Here is a 27638-nt window from a genome sequence, read left to right as displayed (position 1 = left end):
ATGAAACCTCTTTGCAGCAGAAGACCAAAGGTGGCCAAGATCTACAAACAGAGGAAGATCAACACCGGAGATGAAAACTGCTGCCTGCTTTTGAAAATTGAGTTGCTGTAAATTTAATAGGGGCCTTATTGGATCAGTATATTGTTTTAGAGTGGGAGGTAGATAACCAACCTTTAAGTGAAAGGAGGCTTAGAGTTGTAAACAGTTATTGTTTAATGTTCATTTTAGAGTTAAAGAATAAAATTGTTATTTTTTTCTTCTAAATAGCAGAAATTAGGTAGTTCTTTGTCACTCATACTTGAACAGATTATGAGGCGAGGTGAACTTTGCTTTGTGTTTGGTTTACCACCATGTCGTAACACTTTTTTTAGATTAGATTCCCTACAGTGTGGAAACAGGCCCTTCGGCCCAACCAGTCCATACTGACACTCCAAAGAGTAACCCACCCAGACCTATTTCCTTCTGACTAATGCACCTAACACTATGGGCAATTTAGCATGGCCAATTCACCTGACCTGCACATCTTTAGACTATGGGAGGAAACTGGAGCATCCAGAGGAAACCCACGTAGATACAGGGAAAATGTGCAAACTCCACGCAGACAGTCTCCCCGAGGCTGGAATCGAACCTGAGACCCTGGTGCTGGGAGGCAACAGTGCTAACCACTTAGCCACTGTGCCACCCCAGTTGAGATTGCTTCTTTATAGTGTAGAGCTCAACTAATTTTCAGTTCTATAATGAAACTAGTTTATGCTTTCTGGAAGTGCCTTCCATTTATGTTTAGGACCCTTCTCTCAAGACAAAGATTTTGTTGAACTTTTGCACTTTATGAATTACCAGTGAGCTTGGGGGTCCCATAACTCCTTAATCTTGTCCAAGGCACTGTTTATTGATAAATCAGTTGATTTGCCAAACAGTCAACATTCTTAACTTGTGTTGTATAATTGTGTGTGCACAGTGCATGCATATGAGAGAAATTTGGTATCCTTGCCTTTGTTGTAATGACAAGCAAATATATCAACCAGTTGCTTTTTAGCAATAACAATGTGCTGCAGATGCTGAATATACTTGGCAGGTATGACAAGAAATAGAGTTGATGTTTCTGGTCATGGGGACTCATTAGCCTCTACCCCACTGCATCGTCTGATCTGACAGCTACCCTCCTGGTTTTACTCCCCACTTGCCAGCTTTTCCTCCTGGTAACCTACTCCCTCAGTTGATAAATTCACATCCTACTGGCCTGTCATCTGACCCTTATCCATCTGACATCATTCCGCCCGCCCCTATCCTTGAAATCATATTCTCTTCCCACTAGACATTTGGCCCAGATGGTTTTATACGACTGGCATTCTAACTCCTCATTCTCTTCTCTTTCTCTTATTCTGTCTTTCCTTTCACCCTATCCCATAACTTTCACCCTACCCATCTGGTACCCTAACATCAAACAACCTATGAACCTTGCTTTGACTGCAACTGTCAAAAGGTCCTGTTTGGACCCATTTTAATTTCAGAATCATCACTTAGGAATTCCAGGAAAGTATCTCAGAATGCAAGTACTGCTGTGGTAATCTCCTCTGAGAATTACTGAGTTCTCTTCTTTAGTTCAAAGAAAAAGGGCAGAGTGTTAATCTGCATCACATTGCCATTCCTAGGAAACTCCAGCCCAGTGTGATGTAGTTCGATGGACAAGTTGTTGCCATTGGGCATGATTCATAGCAAGATGCTTCCACGTTAATAGCAAGATTGCCGTACATCAACGAGACCGTTCTCTGAAGTCTATGGAAGTGCACTTTTTGTCTCCATCTCAACATGTCTTGCCCACACTCCACCCACATCCCATCATTTACATATAATTTGTGTTTTCAATTTGTGTTTTAGGTATCCAATATGATGCTGAAAAAGAGGAATTGCAGCTTCAAGAAATAAAACAGAGAGAATTACAAAGAATTGAAGAAGCTAAGCAAAAGGTTGCTGACAAAGGTACTATGAACAGATGTAATGCAGATTTCTTTCATCAGTGCATTAAATTTAATTCCTAATCAAGTCTTGTTTTAATTGTCTTTTCCTCTGTATTGCCTGAATCATTGAGTTATGTTTGTAGAAGTTCTGAAATGTTTGAAATCATAACATCCATACTGTTCACTCCATCGATTTTTGATTAATTTTTGTATTTTCTTGTTTTAAGAATTCTGGCATGTATATTGTCACTTTAAAAAATTGTTAAATGAGCAGTTTTTAATGAGCAAATTTAAATATTGTGCACTTCTGATTAACAGTGAATTTTCTTTTCCACTGCACTGAATAATCTAAAGTAGCAGGAGCAATTTTATGGAGGTGACTTGCATCTTGGCCACAGGCTGGAGACTTGACAAGACAGCGTTGTTACCTCTCTTCAGGAAGATCCACTAACTACATGTCTATCTGACAATTAACCAGCCATCAGAGTACTGACCTAAAAATCTTATCTGCCTTCAACCTGCCAGAGGGGTGCATAAAATATCACTCAATCTTTTGACTTTTCCTCACTAAGTGAATATCAATCAACAAACACTCTTTCAAAAATTCTCCCTTATTTTTGCCTATAGCATCTTATTTTTTTTGTGATCTTCATTTCCTGATATTGACCTGACTGAGATCAGTTCACTGTCATGCAAAGTAAGTCTTTACTTGAGGTTGTATTCTTAAAAGTCATCATTTTGCATGGATTGTATTTAAACGAATTACACTTGCCCTTAAAACCAACTTAAAAGCTATAGTTAGATTTCTAGTGTCTTCCTCATCAGAGAGTTAAAAAAAATACCCTGCCAGTTGAAATATTTTACATTGGAATTCAGCAATTATGATAAATGAAATAAATTTTAAAATCACAATTATAAAAAAAGGTAACATCCTGCTTGTGTAGAAGTGGGAGAGACATATAATTTGTGAGGAGCTGTTCTTCAGTCAAATATTCTGCTTTTTAATGTTGCTCCTCGAATTCTACCAAAGACAAATACCTTCTCTGCCACCTATGGTGAAGGGAGGAAATGTGTGTTTGGATGAGAATGGTGGAGTTAATCTGGCTGATGTCAGGGCCACCAGGCAGCAGAGTTACAGGAGGTTGGAGTAGTGGCTTGGCCTGGCCTGGAGCAGGTGGAGCTGAACTCTAGTGTAGGACAGGCAGGGGACAGTTGATGGTGCTGCAGAATGCCCCGCTCATTGATAACCAATTCATTAATTGGGTGGATGCCAAACCTTGTATATACTTTGTAACTTTATCCATCCCTGACTGTTTGTTTGATTTTATAATCACTCGTAATGTTCAACATGCTGCAGGAACACATATTTGGGCAACTTTCTGTAGTTGGTCATGACCACGATTGAATTTTCACAGGTACTTTGCGGATGACATCACCTGCTGCCCTGTCTATTTTGCACACTGTCATGTGGGAGATTGATTTGCAATAAATAAACAGAAAAACATCTAGATTCCAAATTAAAATATATAATACATTTGTGCATACAATCGTGTTTATACTTGTGAAACCTCTGAAGAAAACCCTAAAAATTCATGAAACAGGTGATGATATTGCTGTTACTGTTATCTAAAAAGAGTAAATGAGAATGGAAAAAGTCCTTTAAAACAATGTTACACCCAAAAGTAAAAATATAGTCCTCAAATCTCACGAGCCTTTAGGAAAATAATCTTTTGATCTCTTTACCATGGGCCTCAACTACTGAAGCTGCTTTTCTTGCATCTTGTCACTTGCTGTAAAAATTCAGGAAATGGAAGAAGTGTGCAGAAGCATGTTAAAAAAACAAAATTACTTAATAGCCACGACCCAGCTCAGGATAGCGGTTTTATTGCTGATATAGAAAAGTGTGAATTGGAGAATTGAAGAGTAGAAGAATCATTTAAGAATTTTGGTTAGTGAATGGTCAATATAGCAATTTGAGGCTAGGGAGTGGGCAAGGCCACTTTAAAATAATGCTGATCGGGCCATGTGACCCTAAATGTGACTGGGGCATTGGTTTTAAAACCAATCTCATGTCGCTAAACCAAAATGTAAGCCTCATTGGTAAGTTAATGTTTAAACAAAATGTTAAATGGGGACTTGTTGTGCAAAGGATTCAGTCTGCTGTCATTTCTGGTTTGTGTGGATCATTACCACAACCTACGTGTATCATTTAGTTGTTGGGAAATTGGAAAATTTCTAAGTATGCTTGTGAAAGCGTAAAAGGTTTTGTGCTTCTCTGCTGCAATGCCTTGGTAGTTTATGAACCAAATCTCATTGTAATAGGAAAGCAGTCTCATAAACGAGTGTATATTTTGATATCTAGCTCTGGAACATGAGCCATCTGAAGGGAAGCTTAATGTTGAGAGGAAAATATTGACCAGTTATGTATGGAATGTATTAAGTGCTGGATTATCTTTTTAAGTTATACTTAAATTTTGTAGTGTATTCTAACAAATTTGTAAATCTCAAGGTATTTTAGTTGCAAGCTGTGATAACCATTGACTGGAACTATGTTAACTTAGGTAATTTTTGACAAAAATGAAATCCAATGTGCATGTATGCATTATTGCATAAAACATTGCTTGCCGCACATTAGAACTTAGTAAATGTTTTAGTAGCTTTCTGATGGTGATTGATGGATTTCCTTTGTGCCAGCATGTACACAGAAAATTCAAATTTTAAAAAAAATTATGCTGAGAGGAAAAATATGAAATGTGATCATGTGGTAACTATTATTAAAATTGTTACCTTTTACAGAAAATCCCAAAGAAGGGAAGCAAGATACCTTCATTGAAAAGTTAATTACGCAAGTTATTAAGAATTTACAGGTTAAAATTACCAATGTCCATATCCGCTATGAAGATGATGTGAGTATTTAGCTTGTTTTATTTAAATACTATGCTTTTATGACTTTTTTTATACTGTTAAAAATCTGTGTATTTGAGATACTTGCACAAAAGAACTTTTATCTCGTGAAGATCACAATGTCTTTTCAGTAATACAAACGTTGTGAATTAATTTAGTTACAGTCGTGGACAACCAGCAGAGTCCTCCAATTTTCCTTGTCTTCTCTTTCTTCAAGACGTAAATTTTACTGAGATCAAAACCTCTAGAGCAGACTTAAACCTGCATGTATTGCACTGCAGGACCTGTGCAACTGAGCTCACTGACTGTTTTCTGATGGGCAAAAGTTTCGGTGACTGAGTAGTCTCAGTTCTGAACCTGAAATGAATTGTGTTTTTTTTTGATGAAAGGTGTTTATCTTTGTGCTATTATAATAACTAGATATTTCTGTTGATAAAATATTGTGGAGGAAGCATGGAAGTCCCTAAATGGGTGAATATGTGTTAAAACGAAAGCTGACACAAAAGTAATGTAAAGTTTCCTTATCAAGCTTTTAACAGTCTAAATTTGTTATTCTTGAATGAGATTTTCAAAACTTCTGAAGAAATGCCATATTAGGAAGCTACATCTTCATGTGCACATATTGCTATCTCAGAGGGTTATGAGCACAGGGGAGGGAAAAATCGGGACAACACCTTGAATCAGAGTTCTAAAGTGGAGTAATATTGGGCTTGAAGTGTTGGCTGTTTCTTTCTCTGCAACACTTTTTGTTTTAGATATCCAGCATCTGCAATATTTTGCTTTTATTATGAGAACACAGCTATGCATCAGTTCTCAATCTTAGGACAATAAGTTTGCCGGTGACATCAAAATTGGAGGTGTAGTTGATAGCAAAGAAGGTTACCGCAGATTACAAGGGGATCTTGATCAGATGGGCCAATAGACTGAGAAGTGGCAGATGGAGTTTAATTTAGATAAATGTGAGGTGCTGCATTTTGGGAAAGCAAACCTTAGCAGGACTTGTACACTTAATGTTATTGTCCTAGGGAGTGTTGCTGAACAAAGACATCTTGGAGTGCAGGTTCATAGCTCCTTGAATGTGGAGTCTCAGGTAGCTAGGGTAGTAAGGAAGGTGTTTGGTATGCTTTCCTTTATTGGTCAGAGTATTGAGTACAGGAGTTGGGAGGTCATGTTGCGCTGTACAGGACATTGATTAGGCCACTGTTGGACTATTGCATGCAGTTCTGGTTTCCTTCCTATCGAAAAGATGTTGTGAAACTTGAAAGGGTTCAGAAAAGATTTAACAGGATGTTGCCAGGGTTGAAGGATTTGAGCTATAGGGAGAGGCTGAACAGGCTGGGGCTGTTTTCCCTGGACCGTCGGAGGCTGAGAGGTGATCTTATAGAGGTTTATAAAATTATGAGGGGCGTGCATAGGGTAAATAGACAAAGTCTTTTTCCCTCGGGTGGGGGAGTCCAGAACTAGAGGGCAAGGTTTAGGGTGAGAGGGGAAAGATATAAAAGAGACCTAAGGGGCAACTTTTTCACTCAGAGGGTGGTATGTGTATGGAATGAGCTGCCAGAGGAAGTGGTAGAGGCTAGTACAAATGCAACATTTAATAGGCATTTGGATGGGTATATGAATAGGACGGGTTTGGAGGGATATGGGCCGGGCGCTGGCAGGTGTGGACTATATTGGGTTGGGATATCTGGTCAGCATGGACGAGCTGGACCGTGCTGTAAGTCTCTATGACTCTTAAATTATCTGGATATCTTTATTTGGATGTAACATTAACATGACATTTCAGGAAGGTGCACACAACTTATCACATCACGCTAATGTCCTGAATGTGAAAGAAGAATCCTATCCTACCAGATCTGTGATCATCAATGAAGTAGTGACACTTGCTGTTAAACTCATTGACAGCTTCCCAAAACTATTTTTCCAGATGTTTGTTCAAATACTTGCTCTAATTCAGCATGGCTCCTTGTGCAGTGCATCTGAGATTCTGAGATCAAGGTATGCAACAGTGAGGCTATTCAAGCAATCAGATTGTGGCGTTTGAGAATTCTTTGGAGTCTGAGCCAAGAAGTGTGAAGCTGGTTTAAATCCTATACAGCATAGTTTGGAAGGAGAAAGAAATGGGTTTGAGAGAAACAGGAGTCACATGAATAGTGTTAAAAATTATAAAGAAAACCGTTAACTTGTGGAGGAATGAAATTCCATACTTCATAAAATAATGTAATTTTTAGAGCTAGAGAGCTGATAGATGTTCACCTATTCCTGGTTGCATCAGTCGTCATGTTTTCTTTTGGGCAAGTACTCCAAATTCACACCACTGTGTTGATATCAAGTCTAGTGGAAGGGGATATCTCAAGAGCTCAACAACCAGCTTTGTTTAATTTCACTCGCATATGGTGTAGATTGCTCTCCAAATTACTTGAGCTTCTTTATTGCAATTTCCAGGCCAGGAATTACTCATGGGCTATAATTTTTATAGGTCTGAGTCTTGATGTGTGATTTAAATCTGTTGTTATAGTTACTCAGTTTTAGTTTTTCACCATGGGCTGAATTTTCCCACTCAAAATTAAAGGCAAGATCATAGGTTCCCTAACTGATGGTGAATGAGAAATTGAGATTTCAGTTAGTGGCAACACTCCTTTCTGTGTGAACAGTCTTGGCAGGAAGGGGCTGCCTTGAGATTTCTCCTCCTATCTGTTCCTATTTCTGCCTCTTAGCTGGTCACTGGTGCAAGGCTTTTTTAATTATTAGATTAGATTAGATTAGATTAGATTAGATTAGATTACTTTACAGTGTGGAAACAGGCCCTTCAGCCCAACAAGTCCACACCGACCTGCCGAAGCGCAAACCACCCATACCCCTACATTTTCCCCTTACCTAACACTACGGACAATTTAGCATGGCCAATTCACCTGACCTGCACATCTTTGGAATGTGGGAGGAAACCGGAGCACCCGGAGGAACCCACGCAGACATGGGGAGAATGTGCAAATTCCACACAGTCTGAGGCGCTGTGAGGCTGCGGTGCACCGCAGCAGATCACCGCAGACCTCAATGTCTGCTCAGTCGAGCATTGTGTTCCATTGAAATGGGTGTTCCAGATGAAGTGATGACTTAACACACCACTAATCTACTATGTTAAGTTTTGCGTAGCAGTATGCTTAATTGTATTCAGGCAGATCACATGAATGGGCTGCAGACTGGAGTCACTAGATATTTGGCCAACAGCCTCTCTTTTACAGTAGTTGATTTTTTGTAATCATTTGTACTAAGTTCAGTTTACAAACAGTACAGACTGGTCATAGTAAGCGAGGACATATGGATCATAGGGTGCTTCGAGTGAGGCATACAGGTTACACTGCACAGGAGATGCGTGAAGCAAGATCAATATTATTTGAAGTTAGAAAGTCCATTCACCAATTTAAAAATGGCAGGGAAGAAGCTCTTCTTGAACCAATTGGTGCATGTGATCAAGTTTCTGTATCTTTTGCCTGACAGAAGAGGTTGTAGCAGAGCATTACCTGGGTGGGCGTGGTCTTTAGTGTTGGTGGCGTTTCTGTGGCAACAAGAAGTGTAAATGAAGCCCATGGTGTGGGGAGGTTGGGGGGGAGATGGTTGGCTTTCACAATGGTCTAGGTTGTGCACATAACTTTCTGTAGTTTCTTAACCGTCCCGGGCAGAGCAGTTGCTGTACCATTATGCACCTGTGTAGAATGCTTTCTATGGTGCATCTGTTGAAGGTGCTATCATCCTTTTGGCTCCAATGGTGACTTAAATACATCTGTATCAGCAGACTTGCATGACACCTCATTGTGATAGTGTGCTGGAAATCAAGCCCTGCTATTTATTCCTAGAGTTGTCAAAAAGTTGGAGAAAAATTATCAAAATATTCAAAGTCCTTGTAGTATTCAAACTTGTCTGATAGATGCGTAATAACACAGACAACAGACCAGCTTTTTGAACTTAACAAGAAACACTATTTCTTCTAAATAAATAGATTCTAACCACAAGTGATCAACTATGAGCTTTTGACATGAGTCCAAACCCCCACCAACCACCTCATAAAGTTGTTATGTTATCTGAATGGAGATTGGGACAGGAAACGTGCAAGAGACTTTGGTGTCCTTCCTGTACACATTGATGAAAGTCGGCATGCAAATACAGCAGGCAACGAAAAAAGCAAATGGTGTGTTGGCTTTCATAGCAAGAGAATTGGAGTACAGGAGCAGAGATGTTTTGCTACAGATACATGTGTCCTTGGTGAGACGGCACCTAGAATATTGTGGCCTTCTGGTCTCCTTATCTGAGGAAGAATTCTCTGGCTAAGGAGGGAATGCAACAAACTGCTGACTTATGAAGAGTGAATGGATTAGTTAGAACAAAGAACAATACAGCACAGGAACAGGCTCTTTGAGATTCCATGCATATTGCCTTTCCATACTAAAACTGTCTTCACTTATAGGATCTGTATCCCTTTATTCCCTTCCTATTCATATTTTCACTGGTGTTTAGAAGAATGAGGTTGCATCTCAGGTCCTTAAAATTCTAACAGAACTAGATAGGTTAAATGTAGGAAAGGTGAAGATGTATGACCAGTGAATCCAGAACCAGTGGTCCCAGTCCAAGGATATGAGGTAGGCCATTCAGGACAGAGATGAGGTGAAGTTTATTCACTGAGTGGTGAGCCTATGGAATTCTATCACAGGAAACTTAGTCAAAATTTTGAAGATTTTCAAAATAAGATGTGCCTGAACTGCTGTGCTTTTTCAGCACCACTCTAATCTAGACTCTGGTTTCCAGCATCTGCAGTCATTGCCTTTACCTGTTTGGACATTGGCCCAGCAAGTCCACACTGAACCTCAGAAGAGTGACCCACACTGACTCATTCTCCTACCCTATTATCTATATTTACCCCTAACCAATGCACCTAACCTATACATCTCTGAACACTATGGACAATTTAGCATAGCCAATTCACCTAACCTGCACATCTTTGGATTGTTGGAGGAAACTGGAGGAAATCCACGCAGACACAGGGAGAATGTGCAATTCTGCCTGAGGCTGGAATCAAACCCGAGTCCCTGGTGCTGTGAAGCAACAGTGCTAACTGCTGAGCCGCAGTCCTGCTGGTGCTGTCTTTCTATCAAAGACTGACACTCTTACCTTTAAATTCTGGAATTGAGTCCCTTTTTCCACATTTGATTTAGGTTGTTGGAGTGGGACCAAAACTCAGCAGTTGATAAATGCTGCTTGATAGCACTGTCAATGATGTTTTGCATTCAATATAAAAACTTTGAATATTGATCATTGGCTGATGGAACAGAAATGGTTGGATTCAGTTTTTTTAATTCTGTAAGTCATTACTGCATTTGAAATGGAATGTATGCTACATGCATCTTAAGAGAAACTGGTTTTGTGCAGGAACTTTGAATTTAGCAATGAGAATTTCAACATCAACCACAATGCTCCTGTAGCCTTTTGCAATTTTAAATAATTATTATATGTTTTAAATTGTGGAATTGTAGCAAAAGCTAAAGAAATCAATTTGCAGCTTAAAGGTAGGTTTTAAATGACCACTTCAAATAATAATGATAATAATAAGGGTTCTATTCTGCTGCGAATGGGCATTCAAATGTGAGGTGAAGGGTGTTGGAGGATTGAGCTCAAAGTTGGCATTACTGGCATCAAATTAGTTGATGCAGTTTTCTTGCTCTGCACACTACCAGAGTGTCACTGAGTAATTAAGATGCTTTCCCTGATATGACGTCCATACAGTTTTGAAATTATTTTTTAAAGTCAACCATGAATAGATCAGCTGTGATTTTATAGAGTGTTAACACTGGCTTGAGGGCCTGAATGGGCCACTCCTGCTTCTGTTTCTCATGTTCAATGATTGCATCTGTTTTGGGCACTGTAGTCTTGCCTGCTATCTTTTCCAAATCTGATTTTTCTTCTCTCTAATTTCAAACAAGACAATGACACAAATATTTTAAGTAATGTAGTTAACTTCAATGTAAAGAGAACTGCTGTTAATTGAAATTTAAGTGATAACTATTATAACTTAGTTTTGTGTAGTGCTTTTTCTAGTTGGAAGTTAATTTCATAATTCTATTCTTATTTGCAGATCACTAATCCAAACTCTCCATTGTCATTTGGAATTTCACTTCAGAACTTGAGTCTTGAGGTAATGTACATTTTTTATCTTTAAATTCATTGATTAGTCAGATCTTTATTGTGATACTTATGCCTATTGAATCAAAAGACTTTGGATTCAGGGTCTACTACAAGACTTAAGCTTTGAATCTTGCCTGAAGCTTCAATCTAGCACTGCAGGAATTCTCACTGTTAGGTAACTTTCAGAGATGGTGATAAATTGAGGTCACCGGACTTGAAACATTTAACTGTTTGCTTTTCTTTCTGTAGATGCTACCAGATGTGCTGAGTTTCTCCAGAACTTTGTTTTTTTTTACAGATTTCCAGTATCCACAGTTCTTTGTTTTTATAATATTAAATTGAGGCCCTGTCTACTGTCTCATTAGGGAAGATTCCATGAACTGGAAAGACTTTAGAGTGTCCTGGCTAAACTTTTATCCCTTTATCAATCCTCATAAAATTAGAAAATTCATTAATGTATTTCATTACTGTCAAGGGACCTTAATGTGAGCAAGTTTGCTGCCATATTTGCTTTCTTTTACAAGTAATTACATTTCAAAAAACACTGAATTGGCTCTGATGTTATTGGGATGGATGCCCTTAGGCTGTGCTATATGAGTCCACTCTGTCATTCTTGACCATTTCTCCCCACCTTAAATCATTGAAGTAGTATTTAATTAATAGTTGACCAAACTGTCCTTGTTCATGAAGTTTATTGGTGTTTTATTTCAGCTGTAACTAGTTAGGACTCCTTTATGAGAGCTATTATATTAATGGTACTCTCTGTCTCAAGTTGCCTTTTAACGACTTCACTCTCTTACTCAATCTTTTGGCGTGATCAATCCAGCTACTATAAAGTAAGTTCAGCTTTATGCAATTAACTAGACCTCTCTCTTTTTAACCCCAACCATTATGAATGATTTCTTTCTTATCTCTTGCTCCTTGTTCTTCTGTTCTTCGTGACTGTTTTCTTCTTTTTCCGAAAACCGAAATTTGAAACTAGGCAATAGCTTCTGACACTTATATAAGAAAAAAGGATGTGGACATCACTGGCTAGACCAGAATTTGCTACTCATCCATAATTCACCCTGAACATAGTGGTGAATGACCTTTTTGAATTCTGCCCTCCACAGTACAATTAAGAATGGAATTACAGAATTTTAGACATTTCATAACGAAGGAACAGTACTCTTGTTTCAAGTCAAAAAGATATGTATCTGTAAAGAAATTGCAGGTGTTTCCCATGCACCTACTGTCCTTGTCCTTCCAGGTCAGTAGTCTCCAATATTTAAACGTGAGAGGACTTCATTGAATTTAAGTGTAACCCAAAATTTAACGCCAAGAAAATATAAATAGTCTATTTTTGATGCCATAAAAACCTACTCACCAAATCTGTGATATTTTCTGTAGTGACTTGATACTTTGAGTTGAGATGAATAGTTGTATACAAACCATCAAATGGCTATCTGAGGTATGTGGAGCTAATGTAAGCAACGTAGGATGTCACAAGTGGGTACGTTTCTGTGTTTGATTCCCCCACATCACTGACCCTCAATCTGACTTTCAGTTCAATATCATTTTGTATAGTAATTATCTCTATTGTTATGGATCAGATAGACCCCTCCTCAAAATATATTAAGAAGGTAGGTTAGACCCTAATGTTTTCTTATTTTAAAGTTAAAGGTGAGGTCCTATATTCCAGATGCAATTTGATTCATGTTAAACAAAACACAATTTATTCAAGCACTGTAGTTAAAATGCCAGAAAAAAGGAAATTGGAATAATTTAACTGTATTGGCAAACTTAACAAAATAATAGGTTATTTTGCTACTAAACAGTAATTGTTCAAGTATAGCAACTTGCCATAAGCACACCCTTGGCAAAAGGTAAATTCAGAAACCGATTGTCTCATATGTAGTCCAGGAGGAAAGAACGTGGAAAGAACCATTCTGAGTGTGTGTGTGTGTGTGTGTGTGTGTGTGTGCGCGCACCTGAGGGCTTGACCATACTCATTCAGGCTGCTTCTATTGTTCCAACATTATCAAAACAAAACCAAGGCCTCACAAGTGATCTAGCTTCTCATAGACTGCTCATCATCTGTCCTCCAAGTTCTCTAAAAGAAACCAGGACAAACACACCTCTTACAGCCACAGCATAGTCACAATATCATCTCCATTGTTTTGCTCTCGATGGAATTTGGTAATCAATCCACCAATGTCTGTTTGAAGGTAGAAGCTTTTTTTTTGTTTCTTTCTCCCCCCCACCGGTGTTCCCTCCATACTAAATGTTGTAGTGTTTTTTTTCATGGGAAGGATCACAGACCCAGTTTCAAAGGGAATGCATTCACAGCAGTGATCATATTATCTGCCCTTTCTTTGCCATTGCCAGTTAAGCTAATTCAGTTTTGTCTGTAAAGAATTTGAAGTTGAGCAACCATGCATTGTCTGACTGCTCACTACACACTTATTCCTCGATTTAAAGAAAGTAACAATTTCTCTTGACCTAACCACTTCATGTCAGCATCAATGTTTAGTGCACTATTGGTAGCATAGATGTGATGAAGTGAGGGTATAAACAAGCACTGCTGAAGGGTTGATGCTCAGTTTACAGTCTTAATATTCTTATAAATGAATCCCACACTCCCACCTTATTGGTGGTTTACACCATACCAATTGACGAAGGAATAAATTATGCAGAACACAACAAAGCCTGCATTTAAACCAAACTTCAGTTGTGATATAAACCAGTTTCTTAATGGATATGTGGTTCTTAAGCACATAGCTTTTGGATTTGTTGTAAGTATTCTCAGCCCTTGCTTTTTCTTAAGCAGCATTAGGGTGAAAAGATCTTTAGTTGTTATGACCTCTTTAAAGAAAAGAAATTGCTGACAAGAACAATCAACTGGCACTCAGTCTTTAAATCCTGCTGTTGTTGCTGAAAGATGTTATCATCCAAAGATCCCACTCATCTTGCTATTGTGGAAACACCAAATGGCATGCTCTGGATTATTGTTATTATTTCTTCTTTGTTCTTAAACTTTGAATAAAGAGTCAGCTGCCACAGTCATTGTTGCTTTAATTACTTTGCATATGTGAATAACTTATTGAGTTTTACCAGAAGGTAGCAAATATGAAATAATGTTTCAGTGCAGGCCTTACCATTTTGCTGCTGGTTTTGAGATAAAAAACTGTCCAGCTTGGAAATTGACTTTCAACTTGTTAGCTCTTGGTCCAAAACGTACTGTTCTAAGGAAAACTGACCTTGAATTTACTGTGCTATGTTGTATTGTTCCAAATTGCCCTTTTAACTTCTCAATATACTTTGACCTGGAAAGCAAATGCTGTTTTACAGTTGTGAGCAAATTCATTTTCCTAATCTGCATGGAAGTTGTATGTTTTCAGTTTCTTTTGAAATAATCCAGGCTCATCTCGCATAATTTACTATTCAGAATTGTATTTCTGTTTTATTTTCTTAAAACAAAAACCAATTTAGTACTAACTGCTAGCATCCAATGGAGAACATATATTGGGTTAAAGGTGTATGCTACAAATGATAAACAACTGATTGTACAGGCTTTTTTTAAAAACTAGTATTTAAAAATGGTTCACCATCATGGTTGTTTGCAAGTACGAAGACTGAGTCTTAAAATTGACCTTAAAAGCTGCTCTGCCTTGCTTTGCACTTCATTTTTGTGGTTCATGACAGTACTCTGCCACTGGTCATGTAGCAGGTAGGCCCCTGGATTTAAACTTCTGGACCATCCAGAATGTCGTTGACTGTTTGAGTGAGTGTGAAGGCATGGGATGTCAATTCTGTGTTATTTATTTCCAAAGCCTGGGTGTGTTTCTGTCACCCATGAATTGGATGTGGTCATGGCAGTGTTACCTGTAATTTTTCTTCATCCTGAATGAACCTCTGAGCTCTGTGCCTGACAGAGGTGTCTGGAAGCAGAAACATTAAAGTGGCACAATGATTAATTTGCACACACAGTTTGGAGGAACCATGGGTGGTGTATGAAGGACAGTGCTCCACTGTTAGATTCTTTGCAATTGACTGGTTAATCACAATGTACGGGTTGGAGATCATGGTTCTAGTTTATGAATATAGAATGAATGATCTCTAAGCAGCTGCTTAAACTCAGCAAATAATCAATTGCTTATAGATTGTTGATTACCAACTTAAGGTAACTCATCATGATCCCATGATTTCCCCCCACCCCCTCCAAAAAAAAACACTTAAAGGGTAACTTTCAAGAGAACATATCATAAATTTTTCCACAGGCATGTATGGTGGAAATTAAATTTAAAAAAAGAGTAAAATTATTATTGGATGGTATAATCACCTAATTTTTAAAAAAAAAGACACTGAAGTTTTCAAATCAATAGGTTATAGCAAGTTTACCAAAATAAATCATCAAGTCATAGGGAATCACTTGCTTAAGATACTGCTTTCTTCTGGGGTACTGAAGTAAGCTAGAAAGTACACTGTTAAGGCCAAGTTAAAAATCTCACAACACAGGTTTATTTGGAAGCAGTAGCTTTCTGAGTGCAGCTCCTTCATCAGGTGGTTAACATAGAAAATAGAACTTTACAACGCAGTACAGGTCCTTCGGCCCTTGATGTTGCACTGACCTGCGAAATTAATGTGTTGCCCATCTAACCTACACCATTCCATTATTATCCATATGTATGTTCAATGCCTGTTTAATCTCATGGCATCAGTGAGTCTACTATTGTTGCAGGCAGGCCGTTCCACACCCCTACTACTCTCTGAGTAAAGAAACTACCCTTCATATCTGTCCTAAATCTATCACCCCTCAATTTAAAGCTATGTCCCCTCATGTTAGCCTTCACCATCCAGGGAAAAGGATTCTCACTGTCCACCCTATCTAACCCTCTGTTGATCTTATATGTCTCAATTAAGTCACCTTTCAACCTCCTTCTCTCCACCAAAAACAGCCTCAGTTCCCTCGGCCTTTCCTCGTAAGACCTTCCTTCCATACTAGGCAACATCCTAAATCTCCTCTGAACCTTTTCCAAAGCTTCCACATCCTTCCTATAATGCAATGACCAGAACTGCACAAAATACTCCAGGTGCAGCCTTACCAGTGTCTTGTACATTTGAAACATGACCTCGTGGCTCCAACAGTCAACCCTCCTACTAATTAACACGAACACACCATATGCCTTCTTAACAACCCTCTCAACCTGGGTGGCAACTTTCAGGGCTTTATGCACCTGGACACCGAGATCTCTCTGTTCTACACTGCCAAGAATTTTACCATTAGCCCAGTACTCTGCATTCCTGTTACTTCTTCCGAAGTGAACTACCCCCACTTTTCCGCATTAAACTCTATTTGCCACTTCTCAGCCCAGCTCTGCATCTTATCTATGTTGAAATTGAATTATCTATGAATTTATATTGCTATAAATTCTGTATCTTAAGATCTTATACTCCACAACCACCTGATGAAAGAGCAGAACTCCCAAGGCTAGTGTTTCCAATTAAACCTGTTGGACTATAACCTGGTGTTGTGTGATTTTTAACTTCGTACACCCCAGTCCAACACTGGCACCACCTAGTCATTACTGTTCAGGCACGTTGAATAAATCTGTCTTTCCCAAGTTTCTGATTTGTAGTTTCAGTCTGTCTCAATGTTTTTTGTTTTGTTGCTATCACCTTCCAGCTCAGCACTGCCCTCATAACCTGTCCTACCTGTCCATCTTCCTTCCCACTTATCCGCTCCACCCTCCCCTCCAATCTATCACCAATACCCCCCACCTCCATCCGCCTATTGTACTCTCAGCTACCTTCCCCCCAGCCTCACCTCTCTCCCATTTATCTCTCCACCGCTGAAGCTCCCAGCTTCATTCCTGATGAAGGGTCTTTGCTCGAAACATCGATTTTCCTGCACCTCTGATGCTGCCTGATGTGCTGTGCTTTTCCAGCACCACATGCTTGACTCTAATATGCGAGGGGTCTACTCATAAACCTGATAATAACAGGGAAGAAGCTGTCCTTAAATCTGTTGATATATATTTTCAAACTTCTTTAACTACTGCCTGATGGAAGAGGGTGGAAGAGAATATAACCAGGGTGATACTAGTCTTTGATTGTGTTGGCTGCTTTTCTGAGTCTGGAGGAAGTGTACAGTTAATTAGTGGAAGGTGGGCTGGTTTTCATGATGGGCTGGCCTGTTTCACAATTCTGCAATTCCTCATGGTCTTGCGTAGAGCAGTTGACATACCATGCTGTGAAGCATCCAAATAGGATGCTTTCTATCAGCAAATATTGGTGGCATTGTTGCATCTTTTTGATATGGATGGACCAGGATTGATTATTGGTGATATTCCTCATAGGAACTTGAAGCTCTTGATCACCTCCATCTCAGCCCAATTGATACAGGCTGGGGTGTGTCCTCCATGATCACCTCCATCATTTTGATGGTATTGAGGGAGAGATGGGTGTCTTTGCACCATGCCATTAAGCTGTCTATCTCTTTCCTGTACTCTGTCTACCACTACAGTGGTGTCATCAAATCTGTAAATGGAGTTAGAGCTAAATTTGGCCAAACAGTCATAAGTGTGTAAAGAGTATAATAAGGGGTGGAGCATGTAGCCTTTGAGGTGCACCGATGTTGAGGATTATTGTGGAGGAGGTGTTGCCGCATGTCCTTACTAATTATGTTCTGCAGGTCAGGAATTTGATCCAGTTTCAGAGGGGGTAACAGAGTCCAATATCTTAGAGTTTGGAAATTAGCTCAGCCTTCATGTTTCCAACAAAACTTAAGTTAATAAATAGGAATCGGGCATAGGTATCCTTGTTAGCCAAACGTTCCAGGGATGAGTGTAGGGCCAGGAGATGGAGTATGCTGTGGACCTGTTGTGACAGTAGGAAATCATAATGATAGAGGTCAGATCCACTGGGCGTTTTCATTAAGGCACATTGCCTAATTTTTCTTTGTCACGACGAAACATGATCATCATTGACAGGTTCATTTGAGGCATTCAAGATGGTATTGCATGTTTATTTAAATAGAACTAATGTGTCGAGTTATGGTGAAAAGATAGGATTTTAGCACTACATCAAAATGCTCAGAAGAAGTGCAGACAGTCAGCTGAATTGCCATCTTAAGTCATTATTCACTTCAGTCATTAAGATTCATAGATTTCCTGTTCAACTTGTCACTTGTTTATTACTCATCTGTGAAATCTACAACTTTTCACATTATTGTACCTCAAATATATGTTGTGACTTTTCTGTTCCCTTTGTTTTCTGACTTTAGTCCTTAGAACATCCCGACTTGGTTCAGAATCATCCTTGCTGTCAGAAACATTCAAACCAATTTTCTCTCCCAGGTTGGGAACATAACGTTAGGAAATATCCTGGCCCCGCAAACCTGACTGGGTATAAAGTGCCCTGAAAGATTGGACTTACATTGGTATGTTGCAGGGTTTCCTGAGAGTCGGCCTGGAGAACCCAAATTAAAGCGGCGATTATTGGGCATGAAGATTGGCTATGCAAAGGCTTGTCTTGGCACTTCAAAGTTTGATAAAGTTAGTTGTTAAAACAGGAAACAGCCCTCCTTCACATCTGAGCATGTCCTATCCATGCCAATTTAACACCAGATCATTCACCTTACAATCTCTGAACCAACTTAGCCTTCTACCCATTCATTTCTGTAGTTGCAATGCTAATTTTGCCAGAGAACTGCAGGCTGCGCAGGATGACGCGAGAGCTGTACGACAACGTTAAAATAACATTTATTTGTTGCTATAATAAGGTACTTTTTTGGAACTTAGTTGCTTGTGGGAGATTTGTATGTTTGACTATGTAAAGGAAAATCTGATGATTTGAGAGCTGTAAGGAATAGATCAAAAATTTATTTTCCAGATATGCAGCAGCTAGCTGGTATAATTAATGATATATTTGCTAAAACAAAATGAGGGACTGCCAATTTATAACGGAGATTAGAGTGACAAGTGTAAAAAGGGGAATCAAACAGAATGGGCCAGAAGTATATTTCTTAATGAGCTCTGGATGCCTTTGAAAAGTTGCGTACAAACTGCAGCTTCCAACTGTAACTTGAACAGCTTGTGACATCAAACCAAACTTTAGCACAAAAATAAGTCAGTTTAGTCTCTGAACCTCTATTTCTGAATATATGCAGCTCAGGTGTTCCTCAGGCACCTATTATAATGCTATTTTTCATAACTTAGTCTGTTATTCTTTACGTTATAGACAACAGATGAAAGATGGAATCCATGCTTGCATGATCAGTGTGAACATACCTTCAACAAGGTAAAACTAGTTATAGTTTGTAACATAAATGCAAATAATAGGATTTTGTGATATTTCTAAATTAACTGTTTTTATGTATTTATTATTTTAGCTTGTTCGATTAGACTACCTCTGTGCATATTGGAATGTCAGCACCAAAATGTATTCAAAAAGCCATCAGATTCAGGCTTTGGTGAGTTGACTTTATATGGTAAATATTCTAATTCTGTGCTTCTCGCTCACTGGGTGCATCCCTTATGCATCCCCTCCCTTCCTCCCTCACTCCCTCCTTTCGTGCCTCCTCCCACTTTCCCTCTTTCACACGTCTGCTCCCTCCCCCTTTCACAGCCTACTCTCTCCCTCCCTCCCTCTCTCAAATGATGCAGTGTAGAATACAACTTAGTCTATTGTACCCATGCCAGATTTTTGCCAATCATACTGTAAAATTATCTTTTCAATATTTTTCTAATTCCACTGAATCTGCTTCATTCATATTTTGAAATTGTGAAGTCCAGATCTTCAAAACACCACACATTTTTAGAAAAAGCAAATTGTTTTATGTTACTCTGGAGCTTTTACCAATGTCTTTTTTAAAAAATGTGTGTTTTCTAGTTTTTGACCATTCTGCCACAGGGGACAAATTCCCTGTTTTTACTCATTGAAATAACTTCCAAGGTTTTGCATCCCTCGTAGTATTCTTGTAAATATCCTCCTGCAACCTGTCTGAGGCCTTAACATTTTCTTAAATGTGTTATGGCAAATTTGACAATATGACCTCCAACCTTTTCTGTCTTGAAGTGCAAAGGCAAATAAAACAGATCTTTGAGCGTACACAATTATAAGAATTTTATCCATCAGTTCGTATTGTTGTATTGAAAAGGAACATTTCATGTGACCATACAAACTAGATTGAGTTTTTTGAAGAAGTAACAAAGAGGATGGATGAGGGCAGAGCGGTAGATATGATCTTTCTGGACTTCAGTAAGGCGTTTGACAAAGTTCACCATGGGAGACTGGTTAGCAAGGTTAGATCTCACGGAATACAGGGAGAACTCGCCATTTGGATATAGAACTGGCTCAAAGGTAGAAGACGGGGTGGTGGAGGAGGGTTGTTTTTCAGACTGGAGGCCTGTGACCAGTGGAGTGCCACAAGGATCGGTGCTGGATCCTTTACTTTTTGGATGTGAGCAAAAGAGGTATAGTTAGTACGTTTGCAGATGACACCAAAATTGGAGGTGTAGTGGACAGTGAAGAGGGTTATCTCAGATTACAACAGGATCTTGATCAGATGAGCCAATGGGCCGAGAAGTGGCAGATGAACTTTAATTCAGATAAATGCGAGGTGCTGCATTTTGGGAAAGCAAATCTTAGCAGGACTTATACACTTAATGATAAGGTCTTAGTGAGTGTTGCTGAACAAAGAGACCTTGGAGTGCAGGTTCATAGCTCCTTGAAAGTGGAGTCGCAGGCAGACAGGATAGTGAAAAAGGCATTTGGTATGCTTTCTTTTATTGGTCAGAGTATGGAGTACAGGACATTGGTTAGGTCATTGTTGGAATATTGTGTGCAATTCTGGTCTCCTTCCTATCAGAAAAATGTAGTGAAACTTGAAAGGGTTCAGAAAAGATTTACAAGGATGTTGCCAGGGTTGGAGAATTTGAGCTATTGGGAGAGGCTGAACAGGCTGGGGCTGTTTTCCCTGGAGCGTCGGAGGCTGAGGGGGAATCTTATAAAGGTTTACAAAATTATGAGGGGCATGGATAGGATAAATAGACAAAGTCTTTTCCCTGGGGTGGGGGAGTCCAGAACTCGAGGGCATAGGTTTAGGGTGAGAGAGGAAAGATATAAAAGAGACCTAAGGGGCAACTTTTTCACGCAGACGGTGGTACGTGTATGGAATGAGCTGCCAGAGGAAGTGGTGGAAGCTGGTACAATTGCAATATTTAAAAGGCATTTGGATGGATATGTGAATAGGAAGGGTTTGGAGGGATATGGGCCGGGTGCTGGCAGGTGTGACTAGATTGGGTTGGGATATCTGGTTGGCATGGACAGGTTGGACCGAAGGGTCTGTTTCCATGCTGTACATCTCTATGACTCTAATGTTGGATTTATTTAAATGAATGCGGGAATTATCTTTTAATGTTAAACTCATGCAGCTTTTGAACAGTTGACTTGCACCACCTTGTTTAACATTAAGCAGGTATTTCCGAGATCTTCAAGCAGTTGGGATGCTGTATTACTTCCTGGATTTCGGAATGATTTTTGTAGTCTCAAATTACAATGGCAGTTTGTGGCATATTTTTGAAAATCTCCTGCAGCTCAATTATTTACACTAGGGACTAAATTCAGATTAAGCAAATACATTTCACTGAAGATGTATAATTTGTATATTCTGTTGAACAGATGGTCTAACTCCTTTAAATACACAACCTTTTAAATGTATTTTATTCTGATAAGTGTGAACAAATGCTATTGCTAGATGTTACTGTTTAACATTAAAAATTATCTTTTCAGAAAGACTTAAAAAATGGAGTTTCAACAAGCAACTTTATTCCAGAGACTTACCAGTTCAGTAAGTTGCACGTTTTTATCGTGGTATGCTTTTTAACATAACAGAATACCCTTAGGCACTTCGTAGTTATTGCTGTATCTTCCAAAGGAATACCATGTATTACACTAATCAAAAGTTAGCTTATAGATAGAAATAGAAATATGGAAAGTATAAAGATTAAATTTTGGAAAAATGCCAGATTCTTAATGAAAACTAATCAAACTATCTAGCTACATAAGGATAATGAACCAGTTGTTGTGGTCTACCCTGGAACCAGAAATATATATTCCTGCGAAGAATCTTGTGCACTAAAATAAAAAAACAGAACTTCTCTGGTAGTAAAAACAAGAAGCGCTGGCGAAACTCAGCAGGCCTGGCAGCATCTGTGAAGAGAGAAACAAGATTAATGTTTCAAGTTCAACATGCTCGAATGTTATTCCCGGTCTGCTAAGTTTCTCCAACATTTTTGTTTTTATTTCAGATTCCCAGCATCTGCAGTATTGTTTGCTTGTTCTCTCATTGTGATTTTGTGGGTTATTATCTGAGCAATGAAAAATTTGGGACAACATCAAATGGATTGGAGAAGTAATTGTTTGAAAGTCGATTTCCACTTCATGGGACACTACATCATGCGGGAAAGAAAGGAGCTGTACTAATAGAATGGGCTAGAACCAAGGTTATTAAATTCCTTTGCTTAAAAACAAGCTGCATTTAGTTTCTTTTCCCTGCCATCTTCAGTGGTGCCCACCTTAGTTGTTTCTGCAAGAAATTCTTCCCTTCAGCTATCAGGTTGCGATTTATATGGTTGTGTAACCAGTTAGGTAATTCTGTTTGTTTAAACGTTCACAGCCAATATATTCTTTCTGAAGTTCAGCTTTTGTAGCTGAATGTAGCATTTCCTTTGGAGTCTGATCAAGACTTTGCAACTGAGACCTAACTTCCTTCACCTTATAATTCAGTCCTTTAGAAATCATGATTCCATTGATCTTTTGAGTACTTTCAGTAGCTCTACATAGGTATGAATGATGTTTGTACAAGGATGCAGAATTTCCTTTCTTATTCCACAGCTCACAATATATTTATGATAAAGAAAAATTCCAGTTGAATCCAAAGTGAATGGCCTTTCTGTTGCCTGCATTGAATTGTCTGTCATAGATACTTTGTTTGAATACCAATGCTGTGCTGCTTTGTAACTTCCCTGCTCCTATTTCTGCAACTCTGAACCTCCTAGCTTAGACCCTGTGTGTAAACTTGGATTGGCAACTTTCATCATACATCCAACTCATTAAGATTTCGGCAGAATATTGTAGTTGTACAAATATGACATAGAAATATTCAGCAGATTGGATAACATCCATGGGAAGATAAAGAATCAGTGATACATATGTAAGAGTTTCAAGCATCAGTTTGTTCTCTGTTCTGTCCATAAAAGAAATTATGTACTTTAAGAAGCCTGGAATGCAGGTAGAGGCCATTCAGCCCATCGGAACTGCACCAACCCTCTGAAGAGCATTCCAACCATCTGAAGAGCATTCCAACCAGATCCCTCACATCCTTATTTTACCATGGCTAATCTACCTAGCCTGCACATCACGGCAATTTAACATGGCCAGTGCACCTAACCTGCGCACCTTTTGGACTGTGCGACAAAACCAGAGGACCTGGCAGAAATCCACGTAGATGCTGGGAAAAAGCGCAAACTCCACACATAATCACCCAAGACTGGAAATGAACCTGGGTCCCTGGAGCTGTGAAGCTAACCTATTGTACCATTGTACTTGCTTCACAAAAAGCTTTTTATAAAGTTGAAGTTTTTTTTAAGCAGGAGGATAACAAGTTATGCTGTCTAATTTCTCATTTCTCATTGGTTTAATGCTGGTTGAGAGTGAGTTGATCTAGTCAGGGTACTGTTAGCACCCTGCATTAATTTTTGGGCAGTGCATCTTGGGGGGAAAAATAAGCATTTGATTTGAACGTACAGTGCAGATTTGTCAGAATGGTACTAAAACTCTATAGGTTAAGCAATGAGGACTGGTTGCATAGTTATTTTGTTCTTAAATCGATGGCGGTGTTTCAGGGTTCCATAAAATAATTGGGTTTGGCTAGAAGTGATCATGCTCTAATTAGGAGGCAAAACCAGTATGGTTGCCACATTTGCAGTACAGAGTGAGTTGGCGTCTCACCTAGGAGGAGTTTGCAAACAGACAAGTGTCGAGAGTGGTACTCAGTTCATCAGGCAGACCTGCAGTTACCAAGAAGTGTTGGGTGTCAGCTGAGTTCAGCGTTGTTTGAGAGGGGAATTTTTAAACTATTTGAGCATACATATTGTGTTTCGAGAAGCAGGAGCACCCATCTCACTGTTAGTTGTGTGCACATACATGTTTTCCTTGATTTTATGTATGAGTGCAAGTAGTTTACTGTGACATTTGTGCAAATATTGACTATTTTTACTTTCTAGCTACATGTCATTAAGAGATCAGAAATTGTGTGCAATCTAATGATACAAAGGAGTATTAGAAGTCCTAGGCGGCTGTATTCCTTTCAAGGGATGTTGCCCCATGATGGTTTCCCTGAGCTGTTGAACTTCTTTCAAAGAATGAGGAAAACTCTTTCTGCAAATGAAAGGACATAAATTTATCTTGTTTTTGACACTTGAATACTCGCGTAATTTGATAAACCAAAGTTTCTATGCAAAATTTGAGCTAATACACCTTTCAATTTTTTTAACCTAAGTTTTTCAGCCATTATCTGCCCAAGCTAAACTTGAAATGAATCCACGGGCAGAAGTTGACTTTGCTTCACCAAAAATGAACTTCCAAGTAAACATTCAAGATATAGCGATCGAAATAAAAAGACCTCAGGTAATAATTGTGGGTTCACAGTTTGCTTGCCCTCCAGCTTATGCTGTTGAATTTGTTTCATATGTAGTACATTTCTAAACCTTACTTATTTCAGAGAATGTGTTTTCAGATTTGCAAATCAATGCAGTGAAACACTTCTGATGAAGTGAAACGAAAGCAGAATAACAATTCTGAGGAAGGGTCTCTAGATTGGAAATGTTAACTCTGATTTCTTTTCACAGACATTGCCAGACATGCTGAGCTTTTCCAGCAATTTCTAATTTCCAACGTTAATGGTTCTCTCTTTTTATTCTGAAGTGGTGAAATGTGGTCATGCCCTCTATGTTACTTCTGGGTGTAGAATTTATGCTAAACTTAAATATGTGCAGTTCTATCAAAAGAATGCAATTGTACTGGAGGGAATGGAAAGGAGATTCACAAGGACGTTGCTTTGGAGGAGCATTTCAGCTGTGAAGAGAGACTGGATAAGCTTGATTTGTTTGGAGCAGAGAAGGTTGTAGATGGTTACCTAATAGAGGTATGATTAAAATGAACAAGGTTAATTAAAAGCAGCTATTCCCTTTTAATCGAAGGGTCAATTTCAAGATTTTGAAGTTAAAGGCAGGAGTTTTGCAGGGGTTTTGAGGAAAAAACCAGAAGGTAGTGGTCTGTAATGCATTGCCTGGGAGGGTTGTTGAACTGGTGAAACCTCAACCTTTTAAAAATAATACTTGGATGAGTACTTAATGTGTCATTGCATCAAGGCTACGGATCTAGCGTGGGGAAAATGGGACTCGCTTAAGTAGTCATATATTTTTGGTGCAGACTTGATAGGCCGAAAGGCAACTTCAACACTGTATGACTTTGAATGGTAAATGAACCCACATTTGTTGCAATAAAATATTTCTGTATTAAAATATTTGTTAAAGTTTTAACAAATAGGCGACTCTGGCTGAATCATTCATATTTGGGTAGACATATGGCCATGGACAGGTTGTACATCAGAGCCCAATAACCAGGAACAAAGCTTTAAGGGTCCTGCTTTGGTGAGGCCAGGAATGACAGTGGGATTCGTGACTTTTATGCCCTTGCTTTTTTACATTTTGCAAATGTTTTCAGAATGAAGCAGGTTGCATGTAGACATGCCAAATTCTTCAGAATGTTCTGACTTTTATTTATGACTATATTTAAGTTAGACGGTGCACTTGAAATTCCTCGTGGTTGCTAAATAACTGCTGTTGTCTTGTAAAATAGCTGAGAACTTATTTAACAAAAGAATTGAATTATCAAAGAATTGCTTTTGTAGGAAAGCACGATCAATGGGATTTAGTGTGTTTAAGGGTGTTTGGGGTGTGGGGCGGCTGGGCGAACTCTGGGAAAACTAAACTTGGCTCAAGTTCTTGTAAAAGAGACTTGACGTATCAGACTTGAATCGTTGTGGTTTGTTGCATGTTTCATTAAAGAATCAAAAGTTGGTTATTCAGCTACTTGAGTCTATTTTAAGTCATCTGGGCTTCTTTTTAACCTGTCAGCTGTCCATATGCTCGGACATTGTTTACCTAATTTCAAAAGTACTAGTCTTCATTTTGAAAGTTTCGGTTAACCAAACATTTGCACTTCTTTAGGGGTCCAAATTCTAACAAGGCCTATTGTGTCAAAAAGTGCTGCTTGAGTTAATTTATAAATTCAGTAGTTCTATTTTTAGAAGATGCCTCCCTGGCTTGGATTGCTCTATCAGAGGTAATCGTCCCTTTGCCATCCACCATAGTGAATCCCTTTGATTAATAATAGCATCCCTCAACTTGAAACTAATTAAATATAAACCATATTTTTTGTTCATTTAATTTAATTCTTTTTAAACCTTGGTACCCTCTGGTAAATCTACATACCAGAGCTATTCTTGTAGTTTCCTGTAGGATTGTGAATACAAAGACTTGCCTGATCAATATTTATTCAACAAATCTATGTAAACAATGAGTTTGGTGTATTGATTGTTGCACATAATAAATCATTCTGAATTGTGAACAAGTGCGTCTTATACTCAAAAACTCTTTCAAGTTTCCATAGTCTCCTGTGAAGTCCATCTTTGATATAGTTCTGTAAGGCGACCATATAATTCTTTGCCCACTTTGTGCATGCACATATTGTTGTTCAATCTGTTCGTGGAGTTTGAAATGTTAGGCTGGGGTCAACACTTCATCTGTGCTTTGGAGTTGTATTTCTTCCAGTTACATTAAGTTAATTCATTTCTAACTGGTAATATGCTAGAATATGTTCCATCTGTATTATCAGCAATGTTTTTATGTTTCTGTCCACATGGCTAGCCTTAATTATCTTCAGTCACCTGATTCAATGTTAATTTAAAATCATTTGCCTACAAAACTAGTTGGACTTTATATTAACTATAATTGTTTGCTGAGACTATTTGTTTTGGCACACATCTATTTTATATCCCCTACAAATGTATTATATATATATTGAGCAAATACTGCTATAAATCTGAATAAAGCCACAATACCTGAAATATGCAGCAAGTCTGGCAGCAACCCCTACTCCCAATCCAAACTCTGCGACACATCTGAGCATAACCAGGTCCCTGCACCCAGTGCCAATATTTCAACACCTTCCATCTTGTACCACAGAATTTACAGTGGGCAGCTGCTTACCTGAGTTGCAACATAAAGCATAAACAGATGCCTGCCACCTTTTCAAACAACCTTGAACTGGTTGCCAAAGATTCTCATGTGACACTATATTTTTATTTAGAGGGAAAGACATCATTGAAACCTTGCATATTCGTGTAGCCATTGCACAGGAACCTAGGATCAAGAGTGGGCCATTCAGCTCTTCAAACCTGAACCGTCAATCAGTTGGATCATAGCTGATCATGTCCCAATGCTTCTTTTCTACAACATCCTTATATAGCATGACATTCCAAGTAGCCACAAATCT

General features: G+C 38.8%; 1 protein-coding gene across 5 annotated transcripts in view; it reads left to right on the top strand.

Moving 5' to 3' along the window:
- The window catches only part of vps13a (vacuolar protein sorting 13 homolog A), a 422990-nt gene that overhangs the window by 66031 nt on the left and 329321 nt on the right, over positions 1–27638 (top strand). For all 5 annotated transcript variants that reach the window (XM_043712521.2, XM_043712537.2, XM_043712528.2 and 2 more), the window contains exons 5-11: positions 1879–1980; positions 4755–4864; positions 10987–11046; positions 19257–19316; positions 19408–19488; positions 21810–21867; positions 24580–24707. In XM_043712521.2, coding sequence (XP_043568456.2) covers positions 1879–1980; positions 4755–4864; positions 10987–11046; positions 19257–19316; positions 19408–19488; positions 21810–21867; positions 24580–24707 — 599 coding nt within the window. The remainder of the gene's footprint in view (positions 1–1878; positions 1981–4754; positions 4865–10986; positions 11047–19256; positions 19317–19407; positions 19489–21809; positions 21868–24579; positions 24708–27638) is intronic.

Source organism: Chiloscyllium plagiosum, unplaced genomic scaffold, assembly GCF_037043375.1.
Source record: "Chiloscyllium plagiosum isolate Xiang-an unplaced genomic scaffold, Cpla_swu_hap1 HiC_scaffold_2, whole genome shotgun sequence".
NCBI classification, from domain to species: Eukaryota; Metazoa; Chordata; class Chondrichthyes; order Orectolobiformes; family Hemiscylliidae; genus Chiloscyllium; species Chiloscyllium plagiosum.
This window is presented reverse-complemented; position numbering and strand designations above follow the sequence as displayed.